A 14931-nucleotide genomic window follows, 5' to 3' on the forward strand; every position below is an offset into this window, starting at 1 on the left:
TTATAGAGGAGATATAGCCTTGCGATCTATCATCATATACATAATTGTATGAATAATTGTTCAAATTAACCCTTAAATAATACAGGTGTCACTACAACGTAGGAGATATACGCGATCGATTTGGAATAGTTTGCATGCCCTTAGCTAGTTGCCAACGCAAGATATATTGGATTACTTTGTTATCTACCTTGCTTCCATTAAATTGATCGAGATACATTATTGATAGCCTATTACGAGACTCAATCCACTCTTCCATCCCCTTAGATCATCTCTAACCCTTAGGTATAAAGCTTAAAATTTTAAATCATAAAATTTTAAGTCATAATCCAAAAACTGCAATGGTTATTTAGATTATTAAATAATTATTGGAAGAGACGTTATGGCCTAAAAAAAAAATATTGAAATATGACAATTTGGTGGGTCTAAAATAATTTAAGCTAGGCTTAATTTCTGGAAAGAATCTTGCCCAAATATATATTTTCTCTCCAAGGCATATTTTAGCCCAATAGTTGGAGATGTTTTTTTGGGGGAGGGGGCTAAAGCTTTATCCTATGTGTTGGAGATAATCTTTGTATAAATAATATCATTTGTTCTAAAAAGCAAAAGTGTTAATTAATTAATGATTTAATAACTATACTTATTTTGGTGCACTCTAGAATGTATTCATATGCTAGACTGTTTTGGCACTAGCATATGGGCACACACAAAGTGTGTGAGAAAATTTATTGTTTTTGTTTTTGAAATAGAAGGAGAGAGGAAGGGAGTGATAGAGAACATGGGAGTGGGAAGTTTTTTATTATTATTTTATTATTTATAATTAGAGATATGTTAGGATTACATGCAGATGAGGCTTTGAAAAAAATAGCAAAATTTGGTTGTGTGAAATTACATTTCTGCCCCATATTTCTTATTCATGTTCTCTTTTAATTAGAGGGTTAAACTGATAATTTCATAGAGTTTTGGTTGACAATGAGTGTTTTATTAATTAGTAGAGATTTATATGATTATATTTGTGAAAATTTACCGAAATTGAAAATACGTACGTTATCCATTTTATAATTATTATGAATATCGTCAAGTTTACTAATACTATGTTCGCCTATTAATTAGTTAACATAACGACTTTGTAATCAAGTAGTGATATTTTGCAGAGCTGATATTTCAATGAGGATCTACAACTTAGACACACGATTTGATCATATAATCACTTGAATGCCATCAGATTTACTGAAGATACTTTGTTCGCCTATAAATTAAAAAATTGAACGATATTTTAATCCAGTAATGAAGTTTATTAGGGTTGATATTTCAGTGACAACTTAAACTTAAACATGCGATTTGGATCAGTATGATTCATCATGGAATAATCGGAAACGAGTAATTAATACCGTGTTAATTTATTAATTCGTTTGCGCTTGAATGCTACTATATAACTATGCGTGTGTTATGCGTGACATCAATAGACGTTTTCTAAATTGGCTTGATTGAACTTTTATGTTATTTTATTTTAATATGATGTATTTGTATGTACAGACATGTATCCAAGATAAAAAATACCACATAGAATTCAAGTTTGTGCCGCCACTGACACTTGCAAATGCCACCACAACTTATAGAGTGCCATGACACATGAGCCTTGCTTTTTTTTCTTTTTTGTTTAATGTGCCAAGAGGAAATGATTGGAGGCCAAATATTACATGAGAGAGGAAGGTACAAGACAGACTAGATGAAAAGGGCTATAAAGGGAAAAAGAGTAGACCCTTGTTAAGTCATTCTTTCCCATTCACTAAATCATCAAAATAAAGGGCAAGATAGCTACAACTTTTATACATACATATATATGTATATATATATATTCATTGGAAGGAGGTATAAATGGGCCAAACAACAAATTTAGGAAACAGATCTTTTAGATCTCTATTTTATTTTTTATTTTTTTATTTTATTTTTTGAATTCTCTAATATTGCATCGTAATCTTTTTTCGTATATACCTTTATTTTTATCTTAATTATCTTCCCTAAGTGGATTACCTTGAGTCAAGCATATATTGCGTCAAGTTAAGAATATGTAACTAGTCAATGATGGTCTTCCATGGATTCGCATATATAAGTCGCAGCTAAGGTTGCAAAAATAAGAGCTTGAATACCGCTTGTAAATAATCTAAGGAACATGATAGGTGTATGAACTACTGAAGATACTAAAGAAACAAGAACAAGACCTACTAATTCATCAGCTAAAATATTTCCGAAAAGTCGAAAACTAAGCAATAAGGGCTTTGTGAAATCTTCTAAGATGTAAGCTTGTCTGAGGAACACTTAGACGATATATTCTATGTTGTGCTTTAACGATCAAATCGTTCATATTTCTTAGGTCTTCTTTCAAAGATTATCTTGGTAAAAAATTTAGCAAACTGAAAATCATATGGTCATTGGATTAAACAGTAGCTATTTTAATGTTTTTTAAAGCACCATATATTCATCTATTTTCTTTGCCACAATATGTATTGGATTTGTATAAATTTTTGTAAAAATGATGTAGGAATTGGTTAAGTCATCTATATGAAAAAAATATTGAAGAACTTGGTGGTGGCTTACAACCAGATGGGTCTTATGAAAGCAGCATTTCTGACTCTTTCCCCCCTCAATTATTTGAACTGCCTGGGCTGGCGATGACCACGACCCTTGTATTGTTGTTATTACTTCTAATATACTATGATTTAAAATAGTATTATTATTTGGACTCCTAGCCTCCAGTTGGTGAGGTTGTTTAATTAGGAGAAAGCTACACCAACGGAGAGTTGTAAGAATCATGATCTGGCAGTCAATATTTTACTGTTGCATTCGTTTCTATGCACTCGAACCAGGAGTTGTTAGGATTTTTAGATTTTTAATTTGTCAGTTTTTTTTTTTTTGCATAAAGTCAAACATGGTTCGCAGAGTTTTTTGTTCCTCGACATATAATTTGGTCTCGTCACTAAATTTGAGAGAAACGTTTAATAACTTTTTCTATTACGTGAGAATACGCATAACAAAACTTTGATAGTGCAAAATGACAAAACAATCTAATTAAATTGCACGGTAGACACAATTCCCATTTAAATATATGTCCTCTTTATACATTAAGATAAATATAGTGTATGAACGTATAAACGCAATAACGGTAGCATACGCAAAAATATCTTGGGATTAGGTAGTGGATTTATTGGCCTTACATCAAATGCAAGTTCTGTACGGCAACATCAATACCAAAAGGCCTTGCATTCCCAAAGTAGTTTATTGATTTCTTTAAGTAAAAAAGTGGGAGTTTAATATTTGATTTAGCAAGAGAATTTCTTTGGCAGAATGGAGAAGTAACATCGGGGTCTAGTTTGTACTATATATATAACCAATTGGAAGAGCAGCTAGCATAATAACGATCTTTTAAACACAAAAAAAAAAAAGTGCCAATTAAACAATAGAAACTCACTTATTTAAATCCTCCAATTATTATGAGAGTTTTAGAAGTGCTAAACTTTGATGCGTGGCCGGGGTTTGGTTGATCATATATATAATCAAATATGTTTTGGGCAACTGCGAGCATAATGTGATGGTACACGCCATAAACTCTACGATGTGCTCCGATCCATGACATGATGCGATCACCGGAAACCCTAGGATGTGCCCCTTGACTATTAATTATGATCTCAACCATTCAATTTTCTCAAGATACCATCATTTAATCCAAGATATGTTCACTAGCACTATTGCCTTGTAGAAATTGTGTTCATTCATGTAAGATGTCATAAGTTTGACTCTCATGAATAACAAGTTCATTATCGATTATTGATAGGCCATTGTGTGACTAGTTCCATCCCTACACTAATACCATTGTATCAAAACTTCGGATGCGATTATCTTGTATATATAAACTCTTTAATAAGCTCTTAATTAATTTGATAATTAATAGCTGATCACAATAATTTATGTAATAAGTACAAATCAACAATCATGCATGTACGTAATTGAGTAACGTGATTCATTAGTCTCAAATCATATATCGACAACTCAGAAAAGATCGAAACTGACATACAATTACATGATATGTCATATTGTCAATATGACTAGTCTATCCCCACAAATTAATTATTGGTGATGAAATATCTCATCACCATCCTTGTTTGCTTTCCAACAAGGAGGCCATTGGGGTTTGGATTTTGATGAGGCTGTTTTTTAGGCTAAAAAAGCTGTAGTAGTTTGTCCGTTTTGATTCACTAGGTAGCCAATCAACAGCCTACATTCCATCTAAAATCCCTAGAAAAATTCAAGTCCCACAAAACAGCTATCATGCATATATAGATTATGGAGTACCATCCTACTCAAAAACAAATGCAGTACTATCGTTCTCTGATTCCCATTTTCACATTCTTTGCTTAAAAAGAAAGAGATTCCCTCACTGACTTTATTTATTTACTAATCTAGGTCAAATATATGCAACTAATTTTCCTTATTCAGAATCCCAATGAAATGTATGTTCATTGTTAGAAGAGCCAAATCAGAATCATATTTAGAAAAAAATCAGATAATTGTTTAAGTTGGGAGACTGGTAAGTCTAAGTACTCGTAGCATTAACGTGTCAATAGATCAGAGTCATTTGATTTTAATTAAAAGATCTTATTTGGTATACAAATTGGATTGAAATTCGTAAAGATTACGTAAAAGATATATTTAAAAATACTACAGCGAGCCGCATATTTGTAAATTTACCATCAAACTTTAGAACTTAGTGAAAGGTCCAAAGCAAAAATATAAACAGCTGTATGAGACACACTTTTGTTATATTGTATGTGAGCTCAACATCACAGTCTACACGTAAAGTCAGTTCCCCCAAGTAATTTAAAAAAGGCATTTGTCCATTTCTCCACCAAATAAAGGAGAAAGCAACTAAGTCCTATATGGTCAGAATCATCACACATTCACTACAGAACACGCGTGAAATTGTTTGCCCTCTCATGCGGAAGAAAAGAACAAAGCAAAAAAAAACAAAACGTAGCCCGTCGCTCGTCCTCTATTGAACTCAAGGTCCATACCTGGATTAGCAGCTTCTGACTTCTAATCCAAGTGTCAAGTCCTAAACCATAGATATAAAGCCACGAAGTTCTCATTCATATAAGCTTTACGACGAGTATAACTCATCATGATCCATGACCCTTTTCAACCCAAAAATAAAAAAAAATCACGTGCATGAGGGCACGAGTTCAACGATCGGAGTCCAAGGGCTTCAAGTCATGACTAAATGCTTTTAACCACATCAATTATAAATAATTTGTCAAGAATTCAAATATTTTGGTATTACTTTTGGGTGGTTCTATGGCTACCCCCAATCTATCAAAGGAGAAGGTCTTGAGTGTGGCTACCATTGGTAAGGTGCCCCCCACCCGGCATTATGTGAGAGAGGGTGGGACCCAATGGGGCCTGGTGAACCCGGAAAAATCGAAAAAAGGATCCTCGCAAGATCATTTTTCTAGGGATTTTAGGAATCCTGTGATCTCACCCGTTCATCGTACATCGTGCGGTAAAAAATTATTTCAAAATTTAAAATTTAAAATTAAATATGAATAGTACCTAACGAAAATTGATCACACAATATACAATGAACGGCTAAAATCGCAGAATCCCTAGAAAAAGAATCCGGCGAGTAACCTTTCCAGAAAAATCAGGGCTAAGGTAGGGTAAGGATGATTGTGTGTGTGGGGATATGGCCACCTGGTCCGGTCTGTATGCCAAAAAACTTCTCCTATTAAAGACACTCCTTACAATATTAATAAGAAGATACTTGTTTTCTCTAACATGACTTGACTATGGAGGTCATCATGAGTCGCATTATTAGCTAGAAACCATCTGAAATTATGTAATAATTTAGTAGCCAGCAATAGAAAATCTTCAAAAGATTTGGTTGATCTCCTTTAATACTAGAAGTCCATCATTAGTCATGGAATTCGGTAGCAACTAATCAAAAACTGTGCACATGTTGAGTAGCTAGAAGCTTAATATCCTCACCTAGTTTCTATTGCTCTCTATGAAACACATTTTCAGTGGTTAGCACCATTGTCACCATAAGTCGTCGTGATCTCCAACGTCGTCTTCGTTCACAATGGAGGATTTTTTAGGTTTAGGTAGCGGTTCACGAGCTAAGTACTAAAGTTGTTGTATAATGTAATTTATTTATTTTACCATGGTGAGTGGATAGTCTCTAAGGGCCTTTTGGGTAAGTTGAGCGGGTGATTTTAGTTAATACATGAATTTAAGTGTACTTGGAAAGTATAAATGGTGGATTGCTCTAGTGATTATGGCATCCTTTTCAACCTATGTGTCTCGGGTTCAAACATTTCCTTCTTTTCTAGTGTAAACTGACATAGTAATATCATTTGCATTGTAAATATTTTAATTTTTTTAAATTGAAGTTATGTGGAAGGTGTTTAGTATGGAGCTTTACCTATAGAGAAAAAAACATAAAATATATTTCATAGAACTCCACTAGTTTTGCAACATTTCAAGGAGAAACAAAAACACAAACCACAACAAGCCTAGCCAAAAAATAAGCAAACCAAAACGTCAAAATTTCAGCCATGCCCCTAGTAGACTTGTTACTTAACCAAGCCAAAACTATAAACCAATACTATCTATAAAAACTTCAAACTGATTTTAAATCCATAAAAATTAATTTCTACACATCTGCAAAATCAGTTTCACAACTCATGCACTTCTCCTACATTAGTTTCAAATTTTGTGCACTTATGATTAGTTTCAAAATTCTAGCACTTCAGCAAAATCAATTTCAAAATCGCAATACTTCTAGATCAGTTTCAAAATTCCAACATTTCTATAAGTACATTTCAAAAAATTCTGCTCTTTTGCAAGATCAATTTCAAAATTCCATCACTTTTGCAAGATCAGTTTCAAAATTCTTCTTGCACTTCTAGAAGATCAATTTCAAATGCATCAAAATCAATCAAAACCTCAAAATCAACTTTCAAAAAATGCTACCATAAAAAATCAAAATTCTAAAATCTCAATCGTTCTTAGAAAGAAGAAGAAAAAGAAGAAGACTTTTGCAAGATTAGTTTCAAAATTCTTCTTGCACTTCTAGAAGATCAATTTCAAATGCATCAAAATCAATCAAAACCTCAAAATCAACTTTCAAAAAATGCTACCATAAAAAACCAAAATTCTAAAATCTCAATCATTCTTAGAAAGAAGAAGAAGAAGAAGAAGAAGAAGAAGAAGAAGAAGAAGAAGAGAGAATGACGAAGAAGGAGGAGTAAAGAGAGAAAGGTAGGAAGAAGGAGGAGAGAGAAAAAAGGACGAAGAAGAAAGATGAGAAACAACAAAGAAGAAGAAGAAGAAGAAGAAGAAGAAGAAGAAGAAGAAGAAGAAGAAGAAGAAGACGAAGAAATATGAGAGAGAATGACGAAGAAGGAGGAGCAAAGAGAGAAAGGTAGGAAAAATGAGGAGAGAGAAAAAAGAACGAAGAAGAAAGATGAGAAACAGCGAGAAAGAAGGCCGATGAAGAAGGAGGAGAGAGAGAGACACACACACATAGGTAGGATGGAGAATGAATATAAAGAAAATGACGAAGAAAAAAGATGAGATAGAACGAAACAGTACGAATAAGGAGATAAAGACTCCATCTTTCAATTACATGGAATAAATTGTAAATGTAAATGCAATTACAAAAATAATCATGACATCACCTGCCACATGAATAAGTTATGTCCTCTCTGAAATAAGTAAAAAAACTTAGTCTCTCCTCAAAATATAGTCTTACGATTTGAATGTATGGATAATTGTGTTGCAGTCATATTTAGAATATGAATGTGATTGTGTAAATCTTAGGGAATCTGGGAAAGTATTATATATTCCTATTAGGATTAGATTACCTATTAAATGTTGTAATTCTAAAGGAAAAGGTTTTGCCCTTTCTACTACTATAAATCAAGGCACAATGGGGTGAATCAAACACACCTCACAATTAAATCAATCTCTCTTCTCTCTCAATATTGCCAAACCCCTCTCTCTCTCTCTCTAAACCCTAGATCGTTCAACCAAATAAGCCTACAACACATTATCAGCACGCTCTTGCCAGAAGCTGAGGAATTGAGGCATCGTACGAGGAGGCTATCATCCACCACATTCAAAGCTTGTTCGTTTTCTGCTAATCAGGTATGCTTAAAATAAAGGAAGATATTTGAAACGTCCACGAAGTATGAAAACATTCTCTATGATACATGAGCCCCCCTATGTTTACATTTTCCTTCCGATATATATTGTATATGTTCATATATTTTTCAATATATATATATATATATTTGTTTCATGCATCGCTCAATTAAATTGTTATGTAGAAATTGTGAGTCAAATTATATAAAATAAATTAGAAGCATATTTAGGGTTTCCTAACCCTAAGGCTTTTTTTTTTTCGAAAAAAAAAAAAAGGGAAATTGGACATTGGATGGCCTTACCCCTACAGCACAACATCGGTAACAGCCCTCTGGGCTTTGCTACACCAACTTGGACCCACAGGCCTTCGGCCTGATTGATTAGAATAGGCTTGTAGCCCTAGTTCTATCACTAAGGAGGCCCGCAACCTTTATGGATCCAAACCAAACCCACGACAAGCCTTGCTTGCTGGGTCCTTGTCCTGCACGCATCCAGGCCCACAAACCTGCTCTCTCTGGTGCCAGCCCACTCGATTGGGCCTTGTTTCCTTGCGGCTCGTAGCATAGGAAGGCAGTTTATGCGGCTGGGCTCTCATTCGAACCCACACACCAACCCATAGGGCTAGGTTTTGTTCCCCAGTGCATCACCCACGAGGCTAGCACATACTGGGCCTTGTCCCATGCACCCCCTTCAGCCCAAATTGAAACCCAGCCGCAGTTGGGGCTTCTTCCTCACCTATGTGGCCTGCAGTCCACCCCTGAGGTCTTTTGGGCCTTGCCTTATACTTAAGGCACCCAAACCCATGTCACTTAACCCACGGCACCAAGCCCAATATTATTTTGGGGCTATATTTCCGATCCAATAATATTATTTTAATATTATTTTGCTTCTACAATCGACCCGGTATGGCTCGATTTATTGAATTAATTAAAAGTGACATGCAGTCCATTAATCTGATAATGAATCCAAAAACATTGACCTGAATATCACTTTTGGACATTAACGATTCAATAATTTATTTTTATACTTTGAACCGTCACATACTTTCGTAGTAACGAAGCTCTTACACTTGAGTTCTCAAAGAAACTCAAATCCACTGTACTTAAATCAGCATATTGCATTATATGTTTCTTGCAGGAACCTCTCATTATGAACTAATTGTTCATAAAAACTAAATTGAACCTGTAGTTTCAAATTTAGTGCCTTTGAAACCTGAAGTTTTCATTCAAAACATACCTCATGAAACCCATAGTTTTCATGCATAAATTAAACCACTACATGTCTATAGAACATGTATGTTTTACGATATATGTTTATGGCTTACTATATGACTAATCACATTTTCTCCCTCTATTTTAGGGACATGTCGAACTTGAACAAACTCGATTTCTTAGCTCTAGAAGTCTCTGGAAGAAACTATCTAAAGTAGGTACAAGACATGAAGCTTCATCTCACTGCAAAGGGCATTAGAGCCACCATCAAGGCACCTATCGCCGACAAACCTGTTGACGAAGCTCAGAAGACTACTGCAATGATCTTCATTTGAAGACACATCCATGATGCACTGCAGATTGAGTATCTCGCTGAGGCCCACCGCTACTCAACCACATTCACTGTTATAGTTGGTCACTGGATACGAGCCTGACGTCTTGCATTTACTGGTGTTTGGGTGCGCCATTTATGTGCCAATAGCGCCACCACTACGTACTAAAATGGGTCATCAGAGAAAAATGAGAATCTATGTCGGTTATGATTTGCCATCAATTGTTCAATACTTAGAACCCTTGACAGGATATCTCTTTACTGCATGTTTTGCGGATTGTCATTGTGATGAGACAGTCTTCCCGTCGTTAAAGGAGATAAGCATGCTAACGTTCCCGTAGAACGCCGCGAATTGTCATGGTATGCTCCCACTATGTTTTATTTAAATCCCCGCACTGCCCAGTCTGAAACTGAGGTGCAATGAATTATAGATCTTCAGAGCATTGCTCAAAGCATGTCGGATGCTTTTAATGATCTAGCAAAGGTGACAAGATCACATATACCTGCTGCAAACACACCTGCAAGAATAAATGTACCCCGCGTACGTCAATTGCTCGTCTGGGAAGACCAGACCATCCCCGAAGGTAAGGAGGCCGTACCCTCCACACGGCAAGGTATATTGGCGGCTAGCCAATCATCTGCTCTGACCCTAAAGCATGGCAGACCCCTTAGTTCAAAGGATTCACAACCTCGAAAGAGGAAAATGGCACCAACTAGTGACCCGTTTGAATCCGACCATCTTTCACTCATCCGTTCCAACGTATGAGGTTATTCTAGATTACGGTGATGCTTTAGACGAAACATGCCAGCCTCCTGAGAATTGCGAGATTTCGGTCCACTACACAGTATTGGATAAGATTTGGAATACGAAAGAGATGATCGTCGACGATGCATTCTCATACTCAGTAACTACTAACATCCTGCTTAGCGATGACATTGAACCACGTTCCGTCGATGAATGCTGACATAGAATGGATTGGTCAAACTGGAAACAAGCAATCCAGGTAGAACTCAATTCGCTCGTGAAATGTAAAGTGTTTGGACCTATCGTTCCTACACCACCACGTGTAAAGCCTGTTGGCTATAAGTGAGTTTTCGTGAGGAAGCGTAATGAGAAGAATGAAATAGTGCGATACAAAGCATGCCTCATAGCACAAGGCTTCTCTTAGCTCTCTGGGATTGATTACGAAGAGACATATTCCCTCGTAATAGACGTTATAACGTTCCGCTACCTAATCAGTTTGGTAGTTTCCGAAAAACTGAATATACATCTTATGGACATGATAACCGCGTATCTCTATGGGAATCTAGATATGGAAATATACATGAAAGTTCCAGAAAGACTTCCTTTGATTGGTTTAAATAATTTATGTCGATGACATGAACCTCATTGGGACTCCCGCAGAGCTTGAGGAAATTGCTGCACACTTGAAATCGAAAATTGAGATGAAGGATCTTGGGAAAACTCGATATTATCTCGGCCTGGAGATTGAGCATTATTCAGATGGAATCCTAGTACATCAATCGAACTACACCCAAAAGGTGTTGCGTTGTTTTAATGAGGATAAAGTGAAGCTTTCGAGTACACCCATGGTCGTTCGGACTTTAGATGCTAAACGAAATCCCTTCTGTCCAAAGGAAGATGAGGAAGAGATTTTGGAACCCGAAATTCCTTACCTAAGTGTAATTGGGGTACTCAGCTCAGTGCACTACACCCGACATCTTCTTCGTTGTGAATTTTTTGGCTAGATATAGCAATGCGCCCACACGCAGACACTGGAATGGTGTTAAAGATATTTTTCGCTACCTCAAAGGTACTATAGATTTTGGCTTGTTCTATTCTCTCGAATCTCTAAGTGATGCGACGTCCTATGGCCTTCAGATTGATTCTCGCCTTGTTGGTTACGTAAATGCTGGATATCTGTCTGACCCACATATAGTACGTTCTCAAACGGGTTATGTCTTTACCGTTTAAGACACCGCTATATCTTGGAGGTCTACCAAGCAACCGCTAATTGCATCTTCGTCTAACCATGTTGAGATTCTCACCCTCCATGAAGCATCGCGTGATTGTGTTTAGCTGAAAGAAGTTATGGGACATATTCGAAGCACTAATGGTCTTACATCAGTCGTTGACTTTCCTACGATGATCTTTGAAGACAATGCAGCATGTATCGACCAGCTAAAGAAGGGATACATCAAGGGAGACAACACCAAGCACATAGCGCCAAAGTTCTTTTACTTGCACCAGCAGCATCAACATCAGAACATTAAAGTCAAGCAAATCCATTCCCAAGACAACTTGGCCGATATCTTTACTAAGTCATTGCCCGAGTCTACATTTCAGAAGCTCGTCCAAGGAATCGGTATGCGTAAATTATCTGAGTTGAATCGTTTGTAATTCCCTTATTTAGAAGTTATGTCTAACTTAGGGGGAGTGTCTTGAAGCATACTCACATGATATTAATGTACTCTTTTTCCCTACGATTAGGAGCATTTTTCGCTATTGGGTTTTTGCTACCTAACTAGGTTTTAATGAGGCACCCATCCCAAGATGATCATACTCCGTTGAGTTCACTACCTTCGTTTAGTTTGACGAGCATTTTAGACATTATGCATATTTTCTTACTTTTCTTCTTAGTTTATGGGTTTTCTCCATTCCTTGGGTTTTACGATAGCAAGGTTTTTGTGTGTTTTTACAAATGCATACTTCAAAGTAAATTTGAGATTCGCGACCACCCGTTGTGCCGATAACTTCATCAACTATTCTACCTTATCTGCTGAAGATCTGATGTGATGGTTTGTTGAGTATTTACACACTCAAGGGGGAGTGTTGCAGTTATATTTAGAATAGAAATGTGATTGTGTAAATCCTAGGAAATCTAGCAAAGTATTATATATTCCTATTAGCATTAGATTACCTATTAAATGTTGTAATCATAAAAGGAAAGGTTTTACCTTTTCTACTACTATAAATAAGAGCACAATGGGGTAAATCAAACACACATCACAATTAAATCAATATCTCTTCTCTGTCAATATTGCCGAACCCCTCTCTTTCTAAATCCTAGATCGTTCAATCAAATAAGATTACAACAAATTGTTGTTTTTTAGTAAGGAATGTCTTCAATAGGTTTTTTATTTTATTTTTTATTATTGGTCAACGGATACCTTCATTAGACTGAGGGTAATAGAACCAAACTATTTTACTTCCAGTTTAATCTGTTTCTAGTAAAGACGATTGCCTAGAGAAAACCAAATTTTGCCTATAGAGACATGTTATAAAATCAACGGTGTGTGTGCAGTGGAATAAATAAAACAAGACACAAAATATACGAGGTTCCTCTACAGTCAGTGTGACTGGAGTACATCCTCGGGCAGCAGTGATGCTTTCATTATAATTTGGAATAATAGGAGTACAAGGATAACTCTATTTATTCTCTCCTCTCCTCTTCCTCTCTTTCTTTCTCTTCCCTCATCTCTTTCTCTCTTTGCTCTGTATTGAAAGCATACGAAGTGCTCTATTTATAAAGGCGCAACTCCAAGCACACATCTTTGACAATATGATCTTCCTTCATCTCCCAAATCAAGATTAATTTTATGGGTATTGAAAATCTATCCAATGTCTTCAGTTTCTATGTGGGCATTCATTACCCACTATTATTTTCAACACTCCCTCTTGGATGCCCATATATCAACATTAGTTACCTCGTTAAAATCTTGATCTATTTTTGGATGCTCCCCCTTGATGAGTATCTCCCCTTGATTTCAAATTATTTAGGCTGATCATTGATCATGCTGCTTTAGTCTATTAGCGATGATATTTGCCAAATGAGGTGTTTTACTTGTTGTTAACTTTCCACAGGCTTGTTCTTGAACTAGGTTGGAGGGACTTCTGCTAGACTTTCTCCAAAGGTCTGAATTTACCTATTTTATCTGGAACAGAATTTGATTCAAGTGTGGTGGACACTTGATCTTGAATCGGACTTGTGATTTCTTCAAAGGTTGTCTAGGCTTGATCTTGAATAAAATTGGACCATGAGAAGCTTCATGTGACAAGTGATCTTAGACTTTGTCGATGATGAACTGACATATGTTTGTTGTGCTTGTCTCCACATGTCTTATTTGTTCTCCTTGCAAAAGTGGTATATTCCCTAGTTTTTCCCCATGCATGTATGACATCTTCTCTTATAGTAGTTGCTCACTGATGCAGGAGTTAAATGCAAACCTTGCATTTGAATGGGCCATCACTTCTTAGTGGCAGCAAAAGTTTGAGTGGAGGTTTTGACATATTGCTTTCTCTATCCTTGTCTTGGCAGGTAAGAGTAAGGGCAAAAGAAATGACAGGGAGATTGCATGATATGAGATACTCTTACTCTCGTCCCTCATGATATGAGATACTCTTGCTCTGGTGTGACATGTTTGTAGAGGTATTCTCGGAGAGGAAGAAAACTGAGTATTTCGAGATACTTTGTGAAAGATGCATTCTCGGAGATGAGGAAGAGTTAGATATTTTTCAATTTTGCCTTGCCATGGAGGACAGAGGTTGACATATATAGAGATTTTCCAATATAAGGTAGTAGTGCTCTACCTTTACTCTTGTCAGCAACTGTAGTGTAATTAGAACAGTAAGATTCACGCGTTTTCAACTTTATCAGAGATCTTTGATAAAGTTGCACGTGATATCCAAGAGCTGAGATTGTGTCTGAGAAATGTTGACAGACGTCATGCAGGGAAATCCAGCTTTTGAAATTCGAAAACCGGTGTCTCTTCGATTTTTGAATAAGTGGCCATGTTGCCTCTCTTTTTATAGAGATATCAATTTTGTTCAAAAACACTCAGAAAATTGTTGCTTGCACAAATTTTCCTTTCTTGCACTTCTGAGATTTTATCTGACTTCCTTCATCATTTCTGAAAATGGTTTGCCCATCTAATATTTGCTTAGATTTGAGTTTCAGGAATGATACAGACGAGCAGCGTCAGGCTAACATATGGCGCTCATCCTTCTCATCTTCTTATGGTTCTCTTACGGTTGGGGATTCTGTGATGAAGAATAACATAACCGCTACAGTGGTAGACAGGAATCTTCTCACTCCAAAGGATAACAGAATCCTTTCAAACCGGTCTGATGAGGCGGCCGTTCAAGACTCATTGGCTCTCAGTTTTCAATATGCAGGCTCTGTATCTAATATG

General features: G+C 36.3%; 1 protein-coding gene across 1 annotated transcript; it reads left to right on the forward strand.

Annotated features, from left to right (window-relative positions):
- The first annotated feature begins 11118 nt into the window (after window positions 1-11118).
- On the forward strand, window positions 11119-12139 carry LOC137722035 (uncharacterized). The gene is made up of 2 exons (XM_068461037.1): window positions 11119-11430; window positions 11819-12139. Exons 1-2 carry the CDS (start codon window positions 11119-11121, stop codon window positions 12137-12139), a joined length of 633 nt encoding a protein of 210 aa, XP_068317138.1.
- The last annotated feature ends 2792 nt before the right edge of the window (window positions 12140-14931 follow it).

This window comes from Pyrus communis, chromosome 17 (assembly GCF_963583255.1).
Source record: "Pyrus communis chromosome 17, drPyrComm1.1, whole genome shotgun sequence".
Taxonomy (NCBI): Eukaryota; Viridiplantae; Streptophyta; class Magnoliopsida; order Rosales; family Rosaceae; genus Pyrus; species Pyrus communis.

Bases quoted from the DNA above. Each gene is read 5' to 3' on its own strand.
- LOC137722035 (XM_068461037.1), top strand. From the start codon at position 11,119: ATGAACCTCATTGGGACTCCCGCAGAGCTTGAGGAAATTGCTGCACAC. The intron at 11,431-11,818 runs GTACTCAGCTCA...GATTGTGTTTAG, and splicing joins CTTACCTAAGTGTAATTGGG to CTGAAAGAAGTTATGGGACA.